The sequence below is a fragment of the Mus caroli genome, chromosome 7, assembly GCF_900094665.2.
Source record: "Mus caroli chromosome 7, CAROLI_EIJ_v1.1, whole genome shotgun sequence".
NCBI classification, from domain to species: domain Eukaryota; kingdom Metazoa; phylum Chordata; class Mammalia; order Rodentia; family Muridae; genus Mus; species Mus caroli.
Window position 1 is genome coordinate 128,112,383 of NC_034576.1, and position 17,442 is coordinate 128,129,824.

At 46.0% G+C, this 17,442-nt stretch overlaps 1 protein-coding gene across 2 annotated transcripts in view; it reads right to left on the reverse strand.

The window, feature by feature from the left end:
• Positions 1-535: 535 nt before the first annotated feature.
• Xpo6 (exportin 6) overlaps positions 536-17,442 on the reverse strand; it is a 98,934-nt gene continuing 82,027 nt past the window's right edge. For both annotated transcript variants that reach the window (XM_021166262.2, XM_021166261.2), the window contains exons 15-24: positions 14,514-14,658; positions 12,448-12,594; positions 11,536-11,725; positions 8,743-8,898; positions 7,613-7,727; positions 7,280-7,451; positions 5,910-6,071; positions 3,950-4,048; positions 3,553-3,783; positions 536-1,201 (exon numbers count right to left, since the gene is read on the reverse strand). In XM_021166262.2, coding sequence (XP_021021921.1) covers positions 1,100-1,201; positions 3,553-3,783; positions 3,950-4,048; positions 5,910-6,071; positions 7,280-7,451; positions 7,613-7,727; positions 8,743-8,898; positions 11,536-11,725; positions 12,448-12,594; positions 14,514-14,658 — 1,519 coding nt within the window. In that variant the 3' untranslated portion in view covers positions 536-1,099. The remainder of the gene's footprint in view (positions 1,202-3,552; positions 3,784-3,949; positions 4,049-5,909; positions 6,072-7,279; positions 7,452-7,612; positions 7,728-8,742; positions 8,899-11,535; positions 11,726-12,447; positions 12,595-14,513; positions 14,659-17,442) is intronic.

Consider the following 17,442-nt stretch of genomic DNA (forward strand, 5'->3'; position numbering starts at 1 on the left):
AAGTAAGGGGTTGGGGGTGACAAGACTCAAACTCATGACCCCACCAAAGCTGCCTGGTCCCTGACATTATCTTCGCTCAGCTTCACAGTACTTTCAGCCTAGAGACTCTGTCACCCCTCTGCCTGTCCAACCCTCTGAGGTCTGCGCCACTTAGATGAGTCTGGCCCTGGGCCTTGATACCCACCCGCTGCCTGGGTGCCCGTGCCCTCTCCTTCCCTAAGGCCAGTCACTGGTGACCCACGTCCCAGAGTCCCACACATCTCAGCTAGGAGAAAGGAATATGAATCCAGCAGCAAGAAAGCCTTGGGATGATACCTCCTGCCTCTGCCGCGGGGTCACTGTCATAGAGAACAGCTCCCCAAGCCTTGGGCGTGTTTCTTTAGGTAGTGTGAGGGAAACGTAGCATGTCCACAGCAGTTGGGCCTCCTCTCACCACTCTCCCAAGACAACACGGGCATCACACAGAGTTCCCCTGCTGATTCCGTGGTAACTGGCCTTAAGGAGGCTCAGGTACAAAGATGCCCCATCACTAGTGTTTATATAACAACAACTTAAGCATTTTATTTAGTCATTAAGCTCCTTAGTATCACAATGGAATGATGAGAAAACAACAAAAAAAAGTCTTCGTGAATCTCTGACAAAGAGCAGAGACTTCAAGGCCATTGGAGGGGCAGGAGGATCGACAGAAACAGTTCCAATGTAGAATTTCTCCTGGGCTGGCTGGGCCAGGAGCGGGGGAAGGTGGAATGGTGAGAAGGTGGCACTGTTGTCAGCGGTCCTTGGCCATTTTGACTCAGGACTGATACACACGATCTGCATGAACCACGCTGTGGGGTCTCTGGGTACCTCCCTGGCCATAGGACCCTCTGCCTGCTCCAAATGTATAGAAACTCTACCAGTGTCAAACGGACTCCAAAACCTGCTGTGCTGGAGGCAGCAGGAGAGGGCAGAGGCAGGCCATTTGCTCAGGGCACACCAATCCAGAGAGTGGTCAAGGCTTGTCACAGACTTCCGTGGCACAGGTGCAGGTGGTGTAGGTGGTGGTGGCAGCAGGCACATCCCTGGGGCAGTTAGCAGCCAGGAAGGCAAGCAGGCACTCCTAGAGCTTCACGGTGCCAGGGGGCAGGCTGTCATTGCAGAGTCGGTAGTAACGGAGATCATTTACCAGCCTGTGCACATTCTGGGTGAACGACGGTAGGTCCTGAAAGGCAGGGGAAAGCTGAAGCCTGGCTCTTGAAGGTCCACCAGACCCTAATAGCCTAGGCTACCCATCTGCCAAACTCCCGAGCTGCCCCACACCTGTGCTTTTGGCTCTATGCAAATATTTAATACGATTCCAAGTCCCAAGCAAGGCACTGCTTGGGTCGGGGCACATGCAAAAATTCTTTTTCAGGGCTCCACAGGCCTGCTGAAAGCAATTCAGGACGATCCCACGGCCTGTAGCGCAGGCTCTTACAGGTCAGACAGGAAGGGAGGAAGAGCTCCAGCAGCCCGGCTAGTTCTCCCCTTCCCAGAGGCCAGCCTTTGACGGCTCACATCTGAGTCCTTCCTCATGAGTTCCACAAATGCCTACAAGTCACATGGCATCTGAGCTGAAGAACATACTGCCTAGCCACAGAGCCGCCCTGCTGGGAGCAGCAGCAACTGGGAAAGCACGCAGATGCTGAAACTGCTCCACTGATTCCCACACTGCTTAGTGTGAAACATTGGAGAACCTGTTGTGCAGGTCCAGATGTGAAGAGTGTCAACACTATGCACACTGTCACAGACATAACTGACATCCTACCTTGGCTACCAAGGTGATCCCTGTGCAAACCTCAGCCACATCAAACAGCTGACACTACTTCTGTGTCTCCCACCTTCTTCTTCTGCACTCAGCTCAAACCTGTCCCCATCACCAGACACTGCCTGCCTTGCCTTAGCTGGCCTGGTCAGCACCTGTGTTGAACTTTCAAAGTGCCCTCAGATCGATCATGTCGCATGCTCTCCGGCCAGAATACACAGCTGGGATCCTGTTCCACTACCCGGAGCCCTTCTAAGCCTAGGCCATCTACAAAATGGAGAAGAGTTGCTCTTTAGAAGGTGGTCGCAAGAGCAGGAAGTACTAGGAACAGTGACCCAAAAATTCACCACACAGCCTGCCTCCACAAAAGCATGCATGGAAGCAGGTGACTCAATGCCAGACCTCAAGGGAAGTGATCCTGTCCATCCTGAGGAATAGCACAGGGCCTGGTTGGTCACCTTTAATCCTAGCACTTGGGAGGCAGAGGCAGAAGAATCTCTACAAACTTGAGGCCAACCTGGTCTATATGGTAAGTTTCAGGCCAAAGACCCTGGGGGGAGTGGGGGGAGGACAGAAAAGGGATGGGTAGCACGTGCATATAAGAGGCAGAGGGAAGAAAGATCACAAACCAAGTTCAGTAAAGGCTACAAAGCGACCTCATCTCAGAATAATCAAACCAAACCAAGCCAAAACTGACCAAGCAGCATGTTTTCAGTCAGCAGCTCCCAAACACCAAACCTGAACTCCCTCGGTGGAGCCAAGCACGCCTCTCCATTTTCAATCCTAGGAGTGACCAGATTTAGAACCCAATGTATTAACCAAGACACTGACCAATACTGATGGCACTGCAAAACAACCATGAGATATTAGGAGTTGGTCTCCAGGAAACCAAGAAAACACAACTAAAGTGGCTGAAGAGAGAGAACAAGACAGACTCCCAAAGAAAAGACAATTCTAAGACACAAAAGAACACTTGCCAAATGAGGGGGGAGAGAGGCCAGAAACCTGAGCTTAGAACAGTGCTCCAGCATGGAAATAAAGAGCACCAAGAGACCCAGCAGCGAGCACATTCTCAACGCCCGCAGAAGGGGACAAGGGGAGCAGTACTTGTCCAAAAAAAACTTCTCAAAGACCTTGTTCAAAAGAAGGCCTAATACACACAGAGCAGCAGGAAGAGCTATGGCCACATAACACAGAAAGAGCAGATACACAGCCTGACAGCATGGGGCATCGGTGACTCCAAGTGCAGCCCGAGTGGCCTCACCCTGGGGGGAATCAGTGTTTATGCACAGAGGGTCAATGTTATGAGGCTCCTTTAACCAAGTTGAGCTGTGCCAGTGCTGGGCTGTGAAGAGCTACAGAAAGTCCAGGGCAGCCAAGCAACAGGACCACCTTGCGGGCCCAAAGTTACATCAATCTTTTAGCCTGCCTGAAAGCACAGAGGGGCAGCGTGGTATCTTCTAGACCATTAAGAGATGCATGTTGAGAGGGTGAGATGAACAAAAGTCTTGACAACGTGCGGCCTGCTGAGGCTAGGGCCTGGGGCCTCAGTGGCTGAGACAGAGAACACGTTAGCCACAGAAGTCAAGTCCCTGAGGAAGAAAGAGTGCACCCTCCACACCCAACCCCAGCAGCAAGTTTCTGAGGTATTGATGACAACCTACTATTAGGGATAACCACGCCCAGACCCAGATGGGCCTCTCACTAAATGGCAGCAAGCTCAAGAGCTCACACGCGTGTTCCCCGTAGCCTGGTTTTTTTCTCCTCACCCGATCCATCTTGAAATTCCGCCCCAGAACGTTTTTCTGATTGGCATCCACACCATCACAGCTAGTCAGGAACTCTGGAAGAAAGGCTGCAAAGAAGCCATCAAAGTCGACAGAAGCCATGTTGTAAATGGCAATGCCGATCTCCTCCTGCAGAAGGTCATGAGACTTATGAACCAGGACCTGGAGCAGCACATTCACGAACTGGAACAGCATGGTGGTCCGGAAGATCTTCTGCAAGCAGAGGAGCAGGCACATGGGGCAGCAGGCTCACTCAGGTCCCTGGGGCCACCCAGGCTTAATGTGGTCCCCAAAGAACTCCCCGCAGACTCAAGGGACTCAGACTTGGCTCACAATTCCTACTCGAGGAGGGATCCTTCCAGGAAAGGAAGGCACTTACTTTGTGGTATAGTTTCTGCTTCGTGTTCAGAGTCTCCAAGTAGAAGAGATTTTGTTTGAACAGGTGGATGTCGGGCTGAAGAAAGGACTGTCCAAAAGCCTGAGGAATGAAACACTATTTAATAAGCAGCATTTAAGCTTCCTCAGACACAGTCCCTCCAGGACCTCTATGCAGCACACGGGAAGGCTAGGGCGAGTCAGCTGCCTCAATTCTGTGTGTTAGGGCAGACCTCTGCATCACATCTCTAGTGTCTCAGCACCCAAGTCTTCCCATGGACCCATTTCAGTCTCATTTACACCTTTTAAGGGGAAACTTTACAATAGTAGTTCTCAACCTGTAGGTCACAACCTCCACAGGGGTCTCATATCAGATATTTATATTATAATTCATAACAGTAGCAAAATTATAGTTATGAAGAAGCAACAAAAATAATTTTATGTTTAGAGATCACCACAACATGAGGAACTGTATTAAACGGTCACAGCATCAGGGAGGTTGAGAACCCCTGCTCTAAAATCTTTTCAAGAACCCATCTTTGAAGTAAGACACCCATACTAATAGCCAAATCCTTGAGCAATCTGAGCAGACAGCATGGCCCACCTGCCTACCTAGACAATCCCTGCAGAGACTCTCCTGCTCCTTAGTGCCCATGCCTCACAGGCTACAAGTCCTCAGAGGTTCCTTCTCAATCATTCCATCTGCTTTAGGTTGAACATATGTGTAAACTACCTTAGAGTAAAATGTCTAGGAGTGAAAGTTACTAGCTCAAAAGAAAATTGTAAGACATAATTCCTCAATCCACAAAACACACAAAATTCCTCGATCCAATTTAACTGATCAGAGACAAGAGGAGCTAGCAGCCTACATGAATCCTTCCTCTATAGAGTGGCTACTCTACCCCAGGGCTGTTGGCTGTGCAAGGAATCTTGCCGTTGCTGCTATAGTAATGGGATTTATCTCGTCAAGTCAGGGTTACTGAAGCTGGGCTGGGGCAAAGCCTTTGGGTCTGTCTTTTTTCCATCTAGCACAACATATGTTCATCTCCACTGTATTCCTTATTTCTAAGGAATGGCCCACCTGGGCCAGTGGGTTCACCCATTCAGAGCCAGTGAATATGTGGACTGTTTCCAGCCGAGGGCAATCATGAGAACAGAGGCAAGCATCTGAACGGGCTGTGTAAACACACGTTGTCATTTACCTTAGACTGCTAGAGCATACATTCAGCCATATATGTAACATTGTAAGAAACTGCCAAACTATGAAACTCTGTTCAACGTGACTTTTTTAAGCCTCACATAAGAGACCATAGCTCAGTCAAAGAAATCTGCCAACACTAGAATACACCAAACCCAAGCCCTGAATGGGGCAGCACGGTAGGAGCCAGAATGCCCCTTCCAAATGCAGATTCCTGGGCTCTCCAGAGACTCCTAGCTGGTCAGTGTCCTATAAGGAAGAACCACATAGCTCTCAGGCAGATGGCTGGTGTACACACACACACACACACACACACACACACACACACACCGCCTCTCTCTGGTCAGACAGTGCCTCACTCTGCAGTCCACGTGGACTGGAACTACATGTGTCACCACGCCCATCAAAGGCTCCTCCTTACATGCTGTTAAAGGAAGGCAACGGGCATGTCGCACACATCTGCCCATGCCGTGTACTTGGTGGCATTCTCATTTATCTCACAATGCACCTAGGAACTAGCAGTACTAACTCCACTTCACAGATGAAGAGACTGAAGCACCAAGAAACTAACTTAAATACTAACAGGGTCAGAGCTCAGTGTGACCCTGCCAAACTAAACTTGCTGTAGGGCCAGGTTCAAAGAAGGGGGCCACATGCTCAAAAAGAACCCAGGGGACATGGGCTAAGAACGCAGGTGGCGCCCAGGAACAAGGTCCCCATATTCTCAGGGCACATTGCAGCTTCACAAGTAAGCACTCCACCTTACCTGCATGATGGCACTGAACTGGGGTTCATTCTCCATCTGCTCCTCACCGACGCCCCTCTGCACGCTAGCTAGGACAGTGGACTTGAAGAAGTACCGCCAGTTGTGATGGAGCGTTCGAAAGAGGAGCTCAAACAGCTCAGCCTTGACATCAGGGGATGGGCGCTGCAGAGAAACCCACACAACACTGCATCTTCCCTCCATGCAGCTTGGAAGCCACCACAGAAGCCTAAGAGGCGCCAGACAGTAGCCAGTACTCATACACTTCTGCCACTTCCCGTGCAGAAGGCCCTGAGCCATTGAGGGGGCAGTTCACCAGGAGTGCTTAGAGAGACGGGCCTACACTTGAGACATTAGGATGAGTACCAGGAGGCTCCTTCTAACAAGTATCTCAGCTTTAAACACTAGGAAGAAGGGCTACAACATGCAAAGACAATGAAAATATGGATTTTCTATTCAGAATACAGCCAGTTTGATTGGCCCTATCCTTCAGGTTATGTCCGTCCCTCTTCTGGGATGAAAACAGTGAGCTAGCTAACCTTTATGCAACCTGAGAGGCTAATGACAGTAAGATGCCCTAAAAGCAGCACTGTTACCCAAGAGAAGCAAGTCTGGAGAGCACTTAGGAATCCGAGAAACCTAAAGGTCTCCCAGTGGAGGCAACATGCTGTGCTAATTGCTGCCCGTGTGCACGGCTCCTTTTCCTGCAGCCAGCATCAGGATTCTGAGAGAGCAGGGCGTCACTGAAGCACGATTTCCTAACTCACGCCCAAATGTTCAAGTTACCAGCAAGCACATAAGCTACATCATTCCCAACACTGCTGTAGAATTCTGTGACTGTCAGCTGCACAGCCATGTGTGTCTCAGAACCCAGAGCTCTGGACTTTGGTCATGGAGAAAGCTATAAGATCAGCTCCCATCTGTCAACTACTGTTGTAACATCCAATCTGTATCTATACTTACTCTGCTCTTGCTACAGTCAGTGCCTGTCCTTTCATTTTTCCAGACCACTAAAAGCTCTATCTGAATTATTGCTAAGAACCTGCCTTTAACAAGACTATCAAATGGAGAGCATTCTTGGGGGGTGGGAGGGAGAGGAAGAGAGGTCCCCCGAAAGAGCAGTATGTACTGAATGCTGAGCCATCTCTCTAGCTATGAGTTATGAGCATTTAAAAGCCCTAAGTATCCAGAAATAATTTTTATTATTAATTTTTCATGTATGTGTGTGCATGATGTACCCATTTCTCGGGGGAGGAAGGACCCCCAAAACTAAAAGAGTATTGAGAGAACTCATAAATGAGATTTAAAACACAAGACACTTTCCCTTCCTCCCAGTCAGGAGGCACCACTGGGTCCTCCTGGGTCCTACATACCTCGGCAATGATGGGGTACACTTGCTCCATGCACAGCGCGATAATGCTGGGGAGGAAGGGCTTGAACACCTGGCCAGGCTCCTGAACCACCACTTGTAGGATCTTCAGGAACTTCTCCACCACCCGGCAGCCAGTGCTGCCTTCATGGAGGATGCTCTCAGCCAACTGTTCTCTGCAGGCAAGAGAAAGCCGCAGAATAACTCATAGTGATTCTTTAAGAACCAGCATGACAAGCAATGCTTACAGCAAGCGAGGGAGAGGAGCAGGAAGCCCTGCATTTTGTAGCAGACATGTCCCCTGCCTCTGAAGCCCTGGGCAGTGAGTGTGTGGTACCTGGTAAACATGTTGAGGAAAGTCTGTATGATCTGCTCTGTGAACGGCACGCCCATCTGTACTCGAAGGCCTCGGAACAAGGTGAGGAAGAAGCTCAGCATCTCGTCAGTCACATCTAAACGAAGCACGGAGGAGGCCAACAGTCAACACCATGTGCACAGGGACCCAAGACAGCCCCGGCTTCATCAGTTTTCCTTTGCAATCTGCACTGTCATCTCTCTCTAATCTCTCCTACTGGAAGAAATGTCCCCAGCACCATCAGAGCCAATGACAGAAAGTGGAAGATGATTAAGGGCCTGCTGAGAACATGGCTTTGGTCCTGGGAACAGCTGCCTGATTGCTCACAGTAGGAAATGGAGTTGTCTCAGCATGAAGCCCAGCACACTGTCCTGCATCCAGCATGGTCAGCACTCTTGGTGAAAATGAACCACTTTATGCTCACATCCAAGAAATTATCCAACTGGGTCAACACCTGAGTACCTCGGCATTTCCCTCTAAGACCAATCATCGCTGTAGTAGGTCAAGGTTAAGTGGATAAAAGTAGATAATGACAGAGTGCTCAGGTCACACTGCCCTGGGCCACCAAATGGACTTATTGATTCTGGCTAGTGTGGTTCCATATCCAGGTCACAATGTCAGTTGCATGGGACATTTTGATTCTTACATATACAAAGTGCTTACAAGATGAAATCAGTGCATCTAAGCTATAAAGGCTCTGCTGCCTAAGACCAACAAGTCTACTGTGACTGCTTGCAGGAGAGCCAGGCCTGTCTAGGGTGACAGCAGCACTGAAAGTGGTTTACATCAGCCAGGTGCTAAGGAAGCAGCACCCACCGTTCCTCTTTCCTCTCCTTCCTGTCTGTTATGGCGCCTACTCTCTCACCCACCCACCTTAATTTACAAAGGAAAACTAAGCAGGAGCCTGCAAGCAACTCCATGTCACAGGGCAGGCACCAGGCAGACACCAAGGGCTCTGCTCATCTCTCCAGACTTTCCAAAGATGTCATAGCTTTGCCTCTGTCAGTGTGTATGGCCTCACTGAGCACAGCCCAGGCCAGCTGCTCTATAGATCTAAGCAGGCCCTTGTGAACATCATCATCCATAAGGCAGGCCTCTGAGCCAATTCTTACCTGACTGATGGATAAAAGCTGGAAAGAGGGCCAGGGAGACCTGAACAGATTCCTGCAGTGACTGGTAGCAGATCTGTCGAGACTTGGTGGATTCCCCAGAAATATTCTCCACGATATCTTCCAAGACACTAAGTGTCTGGTGAATAATCACTTTGGCTGTAAGTCAAGATGAAGCTGCAGTTATGTGTTGTCTGAGATACGGTATAATTAGAGGGAACATACACAAGGGAGGGAAGAATCTTGCAGAGGAGAGTCCAGGAAGGCAAAAGGGAAGTCTTACTAACAAGTAGAACTTATCTCTTTCATTATATGACCCTATAGGCACCAAGTCCTATCTCTCTCCTCTTCCTTTTAACCTTCAAGACTTCAGTTGTCCTCTTGTCTGCACACTTAGACTTATGCCTTCTCCCCCTCTACCTCTAACAATAAATCAAATAGATGATAGGCTGGGGATATAGCTCAAGTTCTTGCCTAACAAGCACAAGGCCCTGGGTTCAATACTCAGAATCACACAAAAACTGGGTATGGTGTACCTTTTAATTCCATCACTCAGGAGACAGGAGTAGAAGTTCAAACTGCAGAGCTGAGTTTGAGGCCAGCTTAGGCTTGTCAGGAGACAATCACACACACACACACACACACACACACACACACCTGCTTCTCCATAAAACACCAACTAGCCAACCAAATACCCTATAAGCTGATAAGAAGACTGAAGAAACAAATGATCAGGCAATTAACACAAGGGACTCTTCTCCCTTCAGCCACAGACAGCACCCACCCTGCTAACCACACAGACACAGCCTACCATGCAATGTTATAGTGATGGCTTTAGGAAAATTTGCTTTATCAATCTTTGGCTTATCAGGCCTATAGTCTGATAATGTATACATACTTATTTTTTATTAGTGGCAACATATTTAACTACAGCAATATACTGATATATGAGTTCACAGCATGATTCTACACTGCACAGAGAATGTTGGCAGTGACTAGCCAAAATCAGAAGTGAGCAGCAGAGGGTCAGGAACCAGCTTATACCTTGGGTAGGATCCAAGTCAGGCCCAAGAGACCCAACTTTATTACGTTCTTATGATGGTCAGGGGCAAAGTTTAGCAGGGCACCTGACATAGGAAGAGAAAGCTGTCATCATTCTCCTACATGAGTGGAGGCTGCCTGACTCAGTTCAAGCCTAGTAGGCTCAGCCTTGATGAACTCCATAGGCTAGTCCAGATTGAAGCTGAGAGAGCCACTCTCGAACCTCCAGTATGCTTTGTGCGCTGTCTTGAACCTCACAGAGTCCATTGGTTCCTATGTGGGCTAAAGCTTCAATCAGAGGAGGGTGTGACAGAAAGAAGGCATGCTGAGTAGATGTGCAAAGTTAGCTCTGTTCCTCTAGTGTTACTAACTGCTGAGCTCTGCTTTCTTCATCTGAAACAGTGGCCAGATAATAACCCCTCACGGACAATGGATGGAAGGCAGTGACTCACCACAGGCTGGATCACTGAAGACTGCTCACAGGGAGGCATAACAACAAACAAAAGGCACTACACCACTGATAAGAAGCAAGCACAAACTTGTGCACGCTCAGAGACAGTGATAAGGCTAGGAGCCCATGAAGGACAGGGTACCAGACATAAAGGACAAGGTATTGGGGCTAAAACACAATGGAGTACAGAGACAAAAATCAGATCTGTTTGACACTCAAGGAAAAATTTAAGGATCAATGTTTATTTACCAAAACATAAAGTAAACTGAAAGCACTGTTAAATGTGTGACTGTGGCCTACCCACAGATAGTATATTACAAACCATGAAAGCCAGGCAGGTAGGACATGCCTGTACACTCAGCACTTGGAGGCAGAGGCAGGAATATCAAAATTTCCAGGACAGTCTGAGCTGTACAGTCTATCTACCTCAGATAATATAATAGCAATAATAATAGTAATAACAATAAAAACAACAACCAAAACATTAAAGACCTTATTCTCAGAAAGCAAGAGACAATGAGAAGTGATACAGAGCCTCAGACTTAGCCATTCTGACTTCTACCTCCACCACCTTCTCTGCCACTAGTCAGCTAACGTAGTCTATGTGATGAATTCTAGAAAAATCATCTCAAAAAAAAACAAAGAAAAATGGTGATTACAGCAGGCTACCATGAAGAAAAGGTGAGCCAGAAAGATGACAAGTGACTATCTGCATTCTAAGCTAGCCTGAGATGCAGTTAGACCTACCTCACTCACACTAACAAAAAGAACACTCTTTATTACCACCTGTGAGATTTCACAAAGCATCCATGTTGGCATTCTTCTAAAGCAACACCATCTAATAGTGTTTCATTATTCCTAATGTGAAAAGATGTATTCTATTTTTTAAAATATTTTATATTTGTTATTTTCAGAGAAACTTGATCCTTCTTTCCATGAATTAGAGTTGTCTCATTTTCTTCCTCATACCCCAGTATTATATATGAAGGCTCGTGTTCTTCTAAAACCTCTGAAATGTTTTTATTTGGAAAAGGTTAAGGTCACTCAGAAGACAGTTCACACAAGAATCTGAAATAGGTTCACAGTCACCCTAGGGCTTATAGATGGAGGCAGCACACAGTCCACAGAGGGTTTCTTTAGGTTTCCAACACTTAGCTAGCAGACAGGGGAAAGCACTCAGGAAGTATGTCCAGCAGATGTACTAACCGAATTAATAAGCATCTTACTATCTGAGCCTTTTCTGTGAAGCAAAGGAAGTCATTTCAAGGGCTTCAGGTGCAAATGTCTACACAGAAGCGACTTACTGTCATCAAGTGGCACCTTTCTCTGGGGGGCAGTAGCACTGGGCTTCAGGCTGTGGTAGTCCCGGGAGAGTGCAGAGATGAGGCTGGCATGGTTGATCGAGCGCAGGGGCCACTGCTGCTCACTCTCAGGAAGATTTGGCCATGGAAGGAGCAAGGTATTAGAAAGTGCACGGCAAACCAACACCTGCGCCTAGAAGGAACCCAAAGGCATCCATCAAAGGTCAAAAGGAAGTGAAAGCTGGTAACCAATAGACACACATTTAGTGCCCTGTACACTCTGCTTCAGATCCCAGGTGTCTGTCTTACAGCCTGGTTATGCTCTACCTAAAGGCACCCAGGCAGGAAAAAGAAACACAGAAGTAACCCCACATCTGGGTCTCAATGTACAGGGTCAGCCCCAAGAAGCCTAGCTGGTGTTCACCTTGCTCAATCTGGCATTCGAAGCCTCACGGAGGGAGATATCTCAGTAGATATTGATTATGGTATGGCCTTTGATGCTGCCCTCTGACCCACAAAAAAGCACTAAGACCAGGCTCATAAGAACACTCTCTCACTCACATTCAGGTCTTCTGAAGAACCTGTCTGTAAACCCACACACCTCTTCCACTTCCTGCTCCGAACTACCCTGAGCCTCCCAAATAGTTTCTCAACCCCAGAACAAAAGTGTGTGAGAATATAAGCCAGACTGGCCTGAACCAATGAGAGCACAGGGAAGTTTTCCCATCTGAATCAGGATTTTGGCCGTGAGTCAGAGAAACCAGTAAGTTGTGCCAATGCTACCTCACAGAAGCAAGTCTGTGCAGTTGAAGTGGCTTTCAACTCAGAATGTAAAATCAGAATCAGCCTCCTCTGCCGCCACTTCCCCAGATCTTCAGCCAGAGCTCCAAGAATGCTAACTGGGATGTGTCCCACCTTATCTGTTAGACGCTGGGCAGAGGCATCAATGATGCTGTTGAACACCTTCTGCACTGCAGGGATACTGATCAGAAAGACAGGCCGCACGGTGGTGGCTAGTGAGACCAGTAGGTGGCACGCAGACAGCAGCAACTTGTCTTGGACCTAGAAACAGAAGATATGTGACATGTTGGCTTACTTCATCTTCTGCTTGACTGCTAAAGGAGCGTCCCCTCAGTTGGCGACAGCTAATGACTGCTAAACTATACCATTCACTGAGGAATGGGTCTGCAGTGTCTCCTAAGATGACTCTCAAACAAAATTACTGTTGTCTAGCTTACACCTCTAGCTGCTGCCTTATGTCTGCATCATTCTTTTCCTTCTTCCCAGTCACCCCTCAACTTGCACATATCTGTTCTATTATACAGCGCCTTCACTGTATGCTGTCCAAGTCTTTCCTTTAAACACAGCAGCAGTCATGAAGTCAGGGTCTCACTCAGCCCTTCCTTTCTGCATTGAATCTCACTGTCTCCTAGTCTCTCCTATTCCTGTCACCTCAACGTGCCTAAAAAAATCCTTGGTTCAAATCACTGGCAATTTCCAAACCATAAAAGTTCTTGGAAAGGAGTGGTTGGAAACTGGTCTTGGCCTTGCCTGTATTAAACTAACTAACTAACTCTCCCCCCCCCCCCCCCCCCCCAATAGCCATGCCTGCATCCAAAAAAGTTTTTTAGAGTCTGGACCAAACATGGGTAAGACTGAAGACAACCATCACACCAAAGAGTCAAGGTCTGCAGAATTATTTATAAAGGATGTATCATGGTAATTTCCTAGAATCACCAACTATTTCTAACCTTTAACACCATAGTCTCTACTTATTCTAAGGAAATTACATAACAGAATAAAGCTATATTCTTAAAATGTGTCTATTTGGAAATATCTATGAATTGAAACACAAGGTCTCATGCAGTCTGATGCCTTGGGCTTACTATGTAGTCAAATGGCCTGGTTCTACTTCTTTTCCTGAATGTTGGCATTTCAGGTGTGCACCACCAAACCAGGATTTTATGCAAGGCTTCGTACATATGAGGAAAGCACCCTACTAAAGTGAGCTAAATTCCCAGTTCACTTCCCACAGTGGAATTAACCTTACAGTGGAGCAAGAGCTAGGGAAATTATGGAACATGCTCCTTAAGGGCATAAGAACTTTTAGAAATCACCATTATAAATACAACAGGTTTATGAAAGTCAACACAGGGCCCATTGGAACCCATTGCCTGTGTGTGCAAGGACAGCAAGAGCACCCGAAAGCATGCGCCATGCAAGTTAGCAGTCTTGCTAGGTTAGAGGACTCCTAGGTTCTGTCCACTTTATACAGCTGTAACATTTACTTAGCAATTTCACTTGGCAACCACTCTAGGATCTCTAGCATCTGCAGATGCGTAGACAAAGGGGCCCCTTCCTATCAGCGAAGAGTAAATCACATCCCCATCAGGAGACGACACTGGGCGCTATGAAACCTCAAGTTGCTCTGTGTACTGAAGAGAGAACAAAGCAAACAGTGCCTCCAGCTATCTACAAACGGTCTATAAAATCACAGAAACATGTCTAAAAGGATTGCCACCAGTCTTGACTGTAAGCAATGCTGTTTCAAGGAATGAGATCAAACAGCAGCAAAACTTTTTAGTCAATAGAACTGAGTCGGTACTGTCACTATGAGGAAAACCCAAAGTCCTACTTGAGCATATGTGGACTACAACTGAAAAGACATATGAGGGCTGGCAAGATGGCTGAGGGGAAAGGTCCTCACCACCACAAACCTGAGAAACTAAGTTTAACCTCAAGGACAAGCATGGTAGGAAAGAGAACCGACTCCTCCCAGTTCTTCTCTGACTCCCACAGGCATGCTGTGGCAATCATGCACGAACAAATAAATAAATGCAATTAAAAAAAAAAAAACTTGAGAGAACATGAAGCAATGCAGTTGTTACCACCCAGTCAGGATAGCGTTTTGGTCTCGTGGTAAGAGGGCTATAGAGAGAGTCAGAGTTAGGTAAAAAGTGCAACGCTTTCTATCTTAAGACCTTGGTGCTGATGAGAGGTGTGATGGCGTCCATTGTGGTAGAGATGAGTGTCACAAACTGCTGTGTGTTCTGTCGATGGGCTTCACTGCAGTACTGTGCCAACCAGTGGGAGTAGGCCTGGAGAGCTGCAAGTGACTGAGCGTGCCTGCGGGAAGGAAAGAAGCAGTGATCCGGGAGAGCCAGGTGAGTCTGGTGGCATGAGCTTGTCTCCACCTCCAAGGGGAGGAAGACAAGAACTCCATGCACTCTGCAGAGCATTCTCAGACATGGTGGCAGCATGGAAATCAGTCACCTGTTCACACTGTCTGGAGATGAACACACACTGCAGTTCCTAAACATCTCCCAGATCTCAATCTTTCTGTGGCACGTAGTTTATTTTAGATAACAAATATAAGGGGAAATATGCTAAGTTTAAAAACTAAAAATTTACTATGGTCTAGGTAAGTAACAGTATTTTTGACAGAAGATTTCAAAGCTCACCTTCCCCTCTAAGTATCTGTCCACCCAGAGCGTCCAGGTGTTTAGTTTCTGCAAAGGCTTCTCTGGATCACACATTTATATGGTAGCACACTTGTGACCCCTGTACTCCAGAGACTGAGGTGAGAACACTCCAGGTTCCAAATCAGCCTCAACTACAAAGTGAAACCCTGTTTAAAAACAACACTGAAAATAGCCAAATAAACAAATGAGACCCCAAAACATGCCAGGTACATCTTTAATCTTAGTTCTTGGAGGCAGAAACAAGCAGATCTGAGTTTGATGCCAACATGGTCTATCTACATAGTCTGTTCCAGGTCAGTTAGAAACAGAAAAAAAAAAATAAAAAATAAAAATAAAAACAACAAAAAACAGAACATATACAATTCCAAAAGCTCCCAACTCATCAAAGATGATAAACAGGCCTTACAGAGGCAAGGCAGAAGTCTATCTAGTTCAAAACACTAGCCAGCACAGCTACATACAGCTTTTCTCCAGTCACCACCAAGCAATCTGAGTTGATACTCTGCCAAGATCTAAATATAGAGTTCCCCATCAGATGGGTACCATGAAGACCCCTTTTCAATCACTGTTATACTGTCAATGCAAACTGATGAATCTTAAAAAAAAAAAAAAAAAAGACTATATGGATTTTTACTCAAAATAGTGTAATCACTGTTGTTTTATTTCTGACTAAGTATAAACAGAAAAAAAAAAAAAATCCCTTAAAGCCAGCTCCTCTGTGTTCTTGCCTATCCCAGACACATTCAGGAACCATTCCTCATTTACTGACTCTACAGCATTCTCCAGCAGTTCCTGCCCCAAAGCTTAGTACATTTTCCCAAAGGAGTTCTGGTTCCTTTTAGTGGAGAAATTATTATGTTAAACAGCGGGTCTTAGATATGAGGGGCAGCCAGTTTCTAGAGAGTCTGCCCATGGACAGAGCTAGGATGTAGACAGAAATCACTTCAAATTAAACAGCATCAACAATGATCCAAGTGCTTACTGACATGATGTAAGATGAAAGACATAAAATGCAGCCATCTTATTACAAACACTTAGCCTAAGGCTGAAACCTTGTTAAATCTGGACTGTAGAATATTCTTTAAACAGTAAACTAAGGCCTGGGCTCCATGATATCTGTCTGCCTCTTTCTTTCTGACACACCTCTACTCACTCACAAATCATATATAACTAGGGACTACTATAGATTACAGGAGACTGACTTAATATTGGATCATGATCAAACCTTCAGCTATGTGTGTAAATTAGATATTAGCTTGCAGCTCTTTAAGTGATTATAATGGTAATATATTTCTATAAAGTAGCCCTGTTCCTAGGAGATACCTGAAGTAACACACCTGATCTACAATGTATCAACTTGCTTAACAAAAACAAACAAAAAGGGACCTAAGTATGCAAACACAAAGGGAAAAAAAATCCCAAGAACCAAAATCATAACTCCAGGGAAATGAAGGTATTTTATTCTATTCTACAGTTTCTTTGTTTTGTTTTCTCTTTTTAAACTATATTTTACAGACTTTCAAAATCTGTAACTTTTTGTTAAGAAAAAAAGGAACTAAGTAGCACAAAGCAGGAAAATCTAGAAAGTCTTAACAGGAAGCCAGTTTCTTTTTCATATTCAGAATCCATTGAGCAGTCTATCTTTTACTTTTATAAGTCTAAGAACCAAACTGAGAAACCCAGCAAGGCCAAGGCCAGAGGCTGGAACCTAAGTATTTCAATCACTGCAGTGCACACACCAGAGAGCTCCAAAGCAACCCTCCTGCAATCCTGCCTGTGCAAGCTATCCTGATCAAGAGCCAACTGGCATCTTGCTTAGGAGTTGCCACACAGATTTCTCTAGTTCTCAAAGAGGAAAGTAACATGTTTTAAATATAAGACTATAGTAATTAAGTCTCTTTCTTCTATTTATTTAATTTTCAGCTGAAGCAAATAACATTTTTCTTTCCTTTTTGGTTTTTAAGGTTTTTGTTTTGTTTTCCGTTTCTGTTTGTTTTTTGGTTTTTTTTTTTTTTTTTGGTGGTTGGTTTTTTTAAGACAGGGTTTGGAACTCACTCTATAGATCAGGCTGGCTTTGAACGCACAGAGATTTTCCTGCCTTTGTCTTCTGAATGCTGGTATTAAAGGTGTGTGACACCACTGTCTAGCCACACTTTTTCTATAAAGACCAAAGTTTTGTTGTTTTTTTTTTTTTAAAGATTTAGGCTTTGCAGACCACACACTCTGAGCTGGTGCTAGTTAGCTGTGGCTGTGGTATAAAAAGTGTAAATGAATGTCCATGGCTGTGTTCTAATGGAACATGCTGAAACTACACATGCTTCACCGTCAGTTCCAACAGACTCAGCTAAAGGCTCATCTCCAAACTAAAACATAGCTGCTTACCTGTCTGTTAAATGCAAAAACCAGAGTTGGCAGTCAAGTTTCCCAG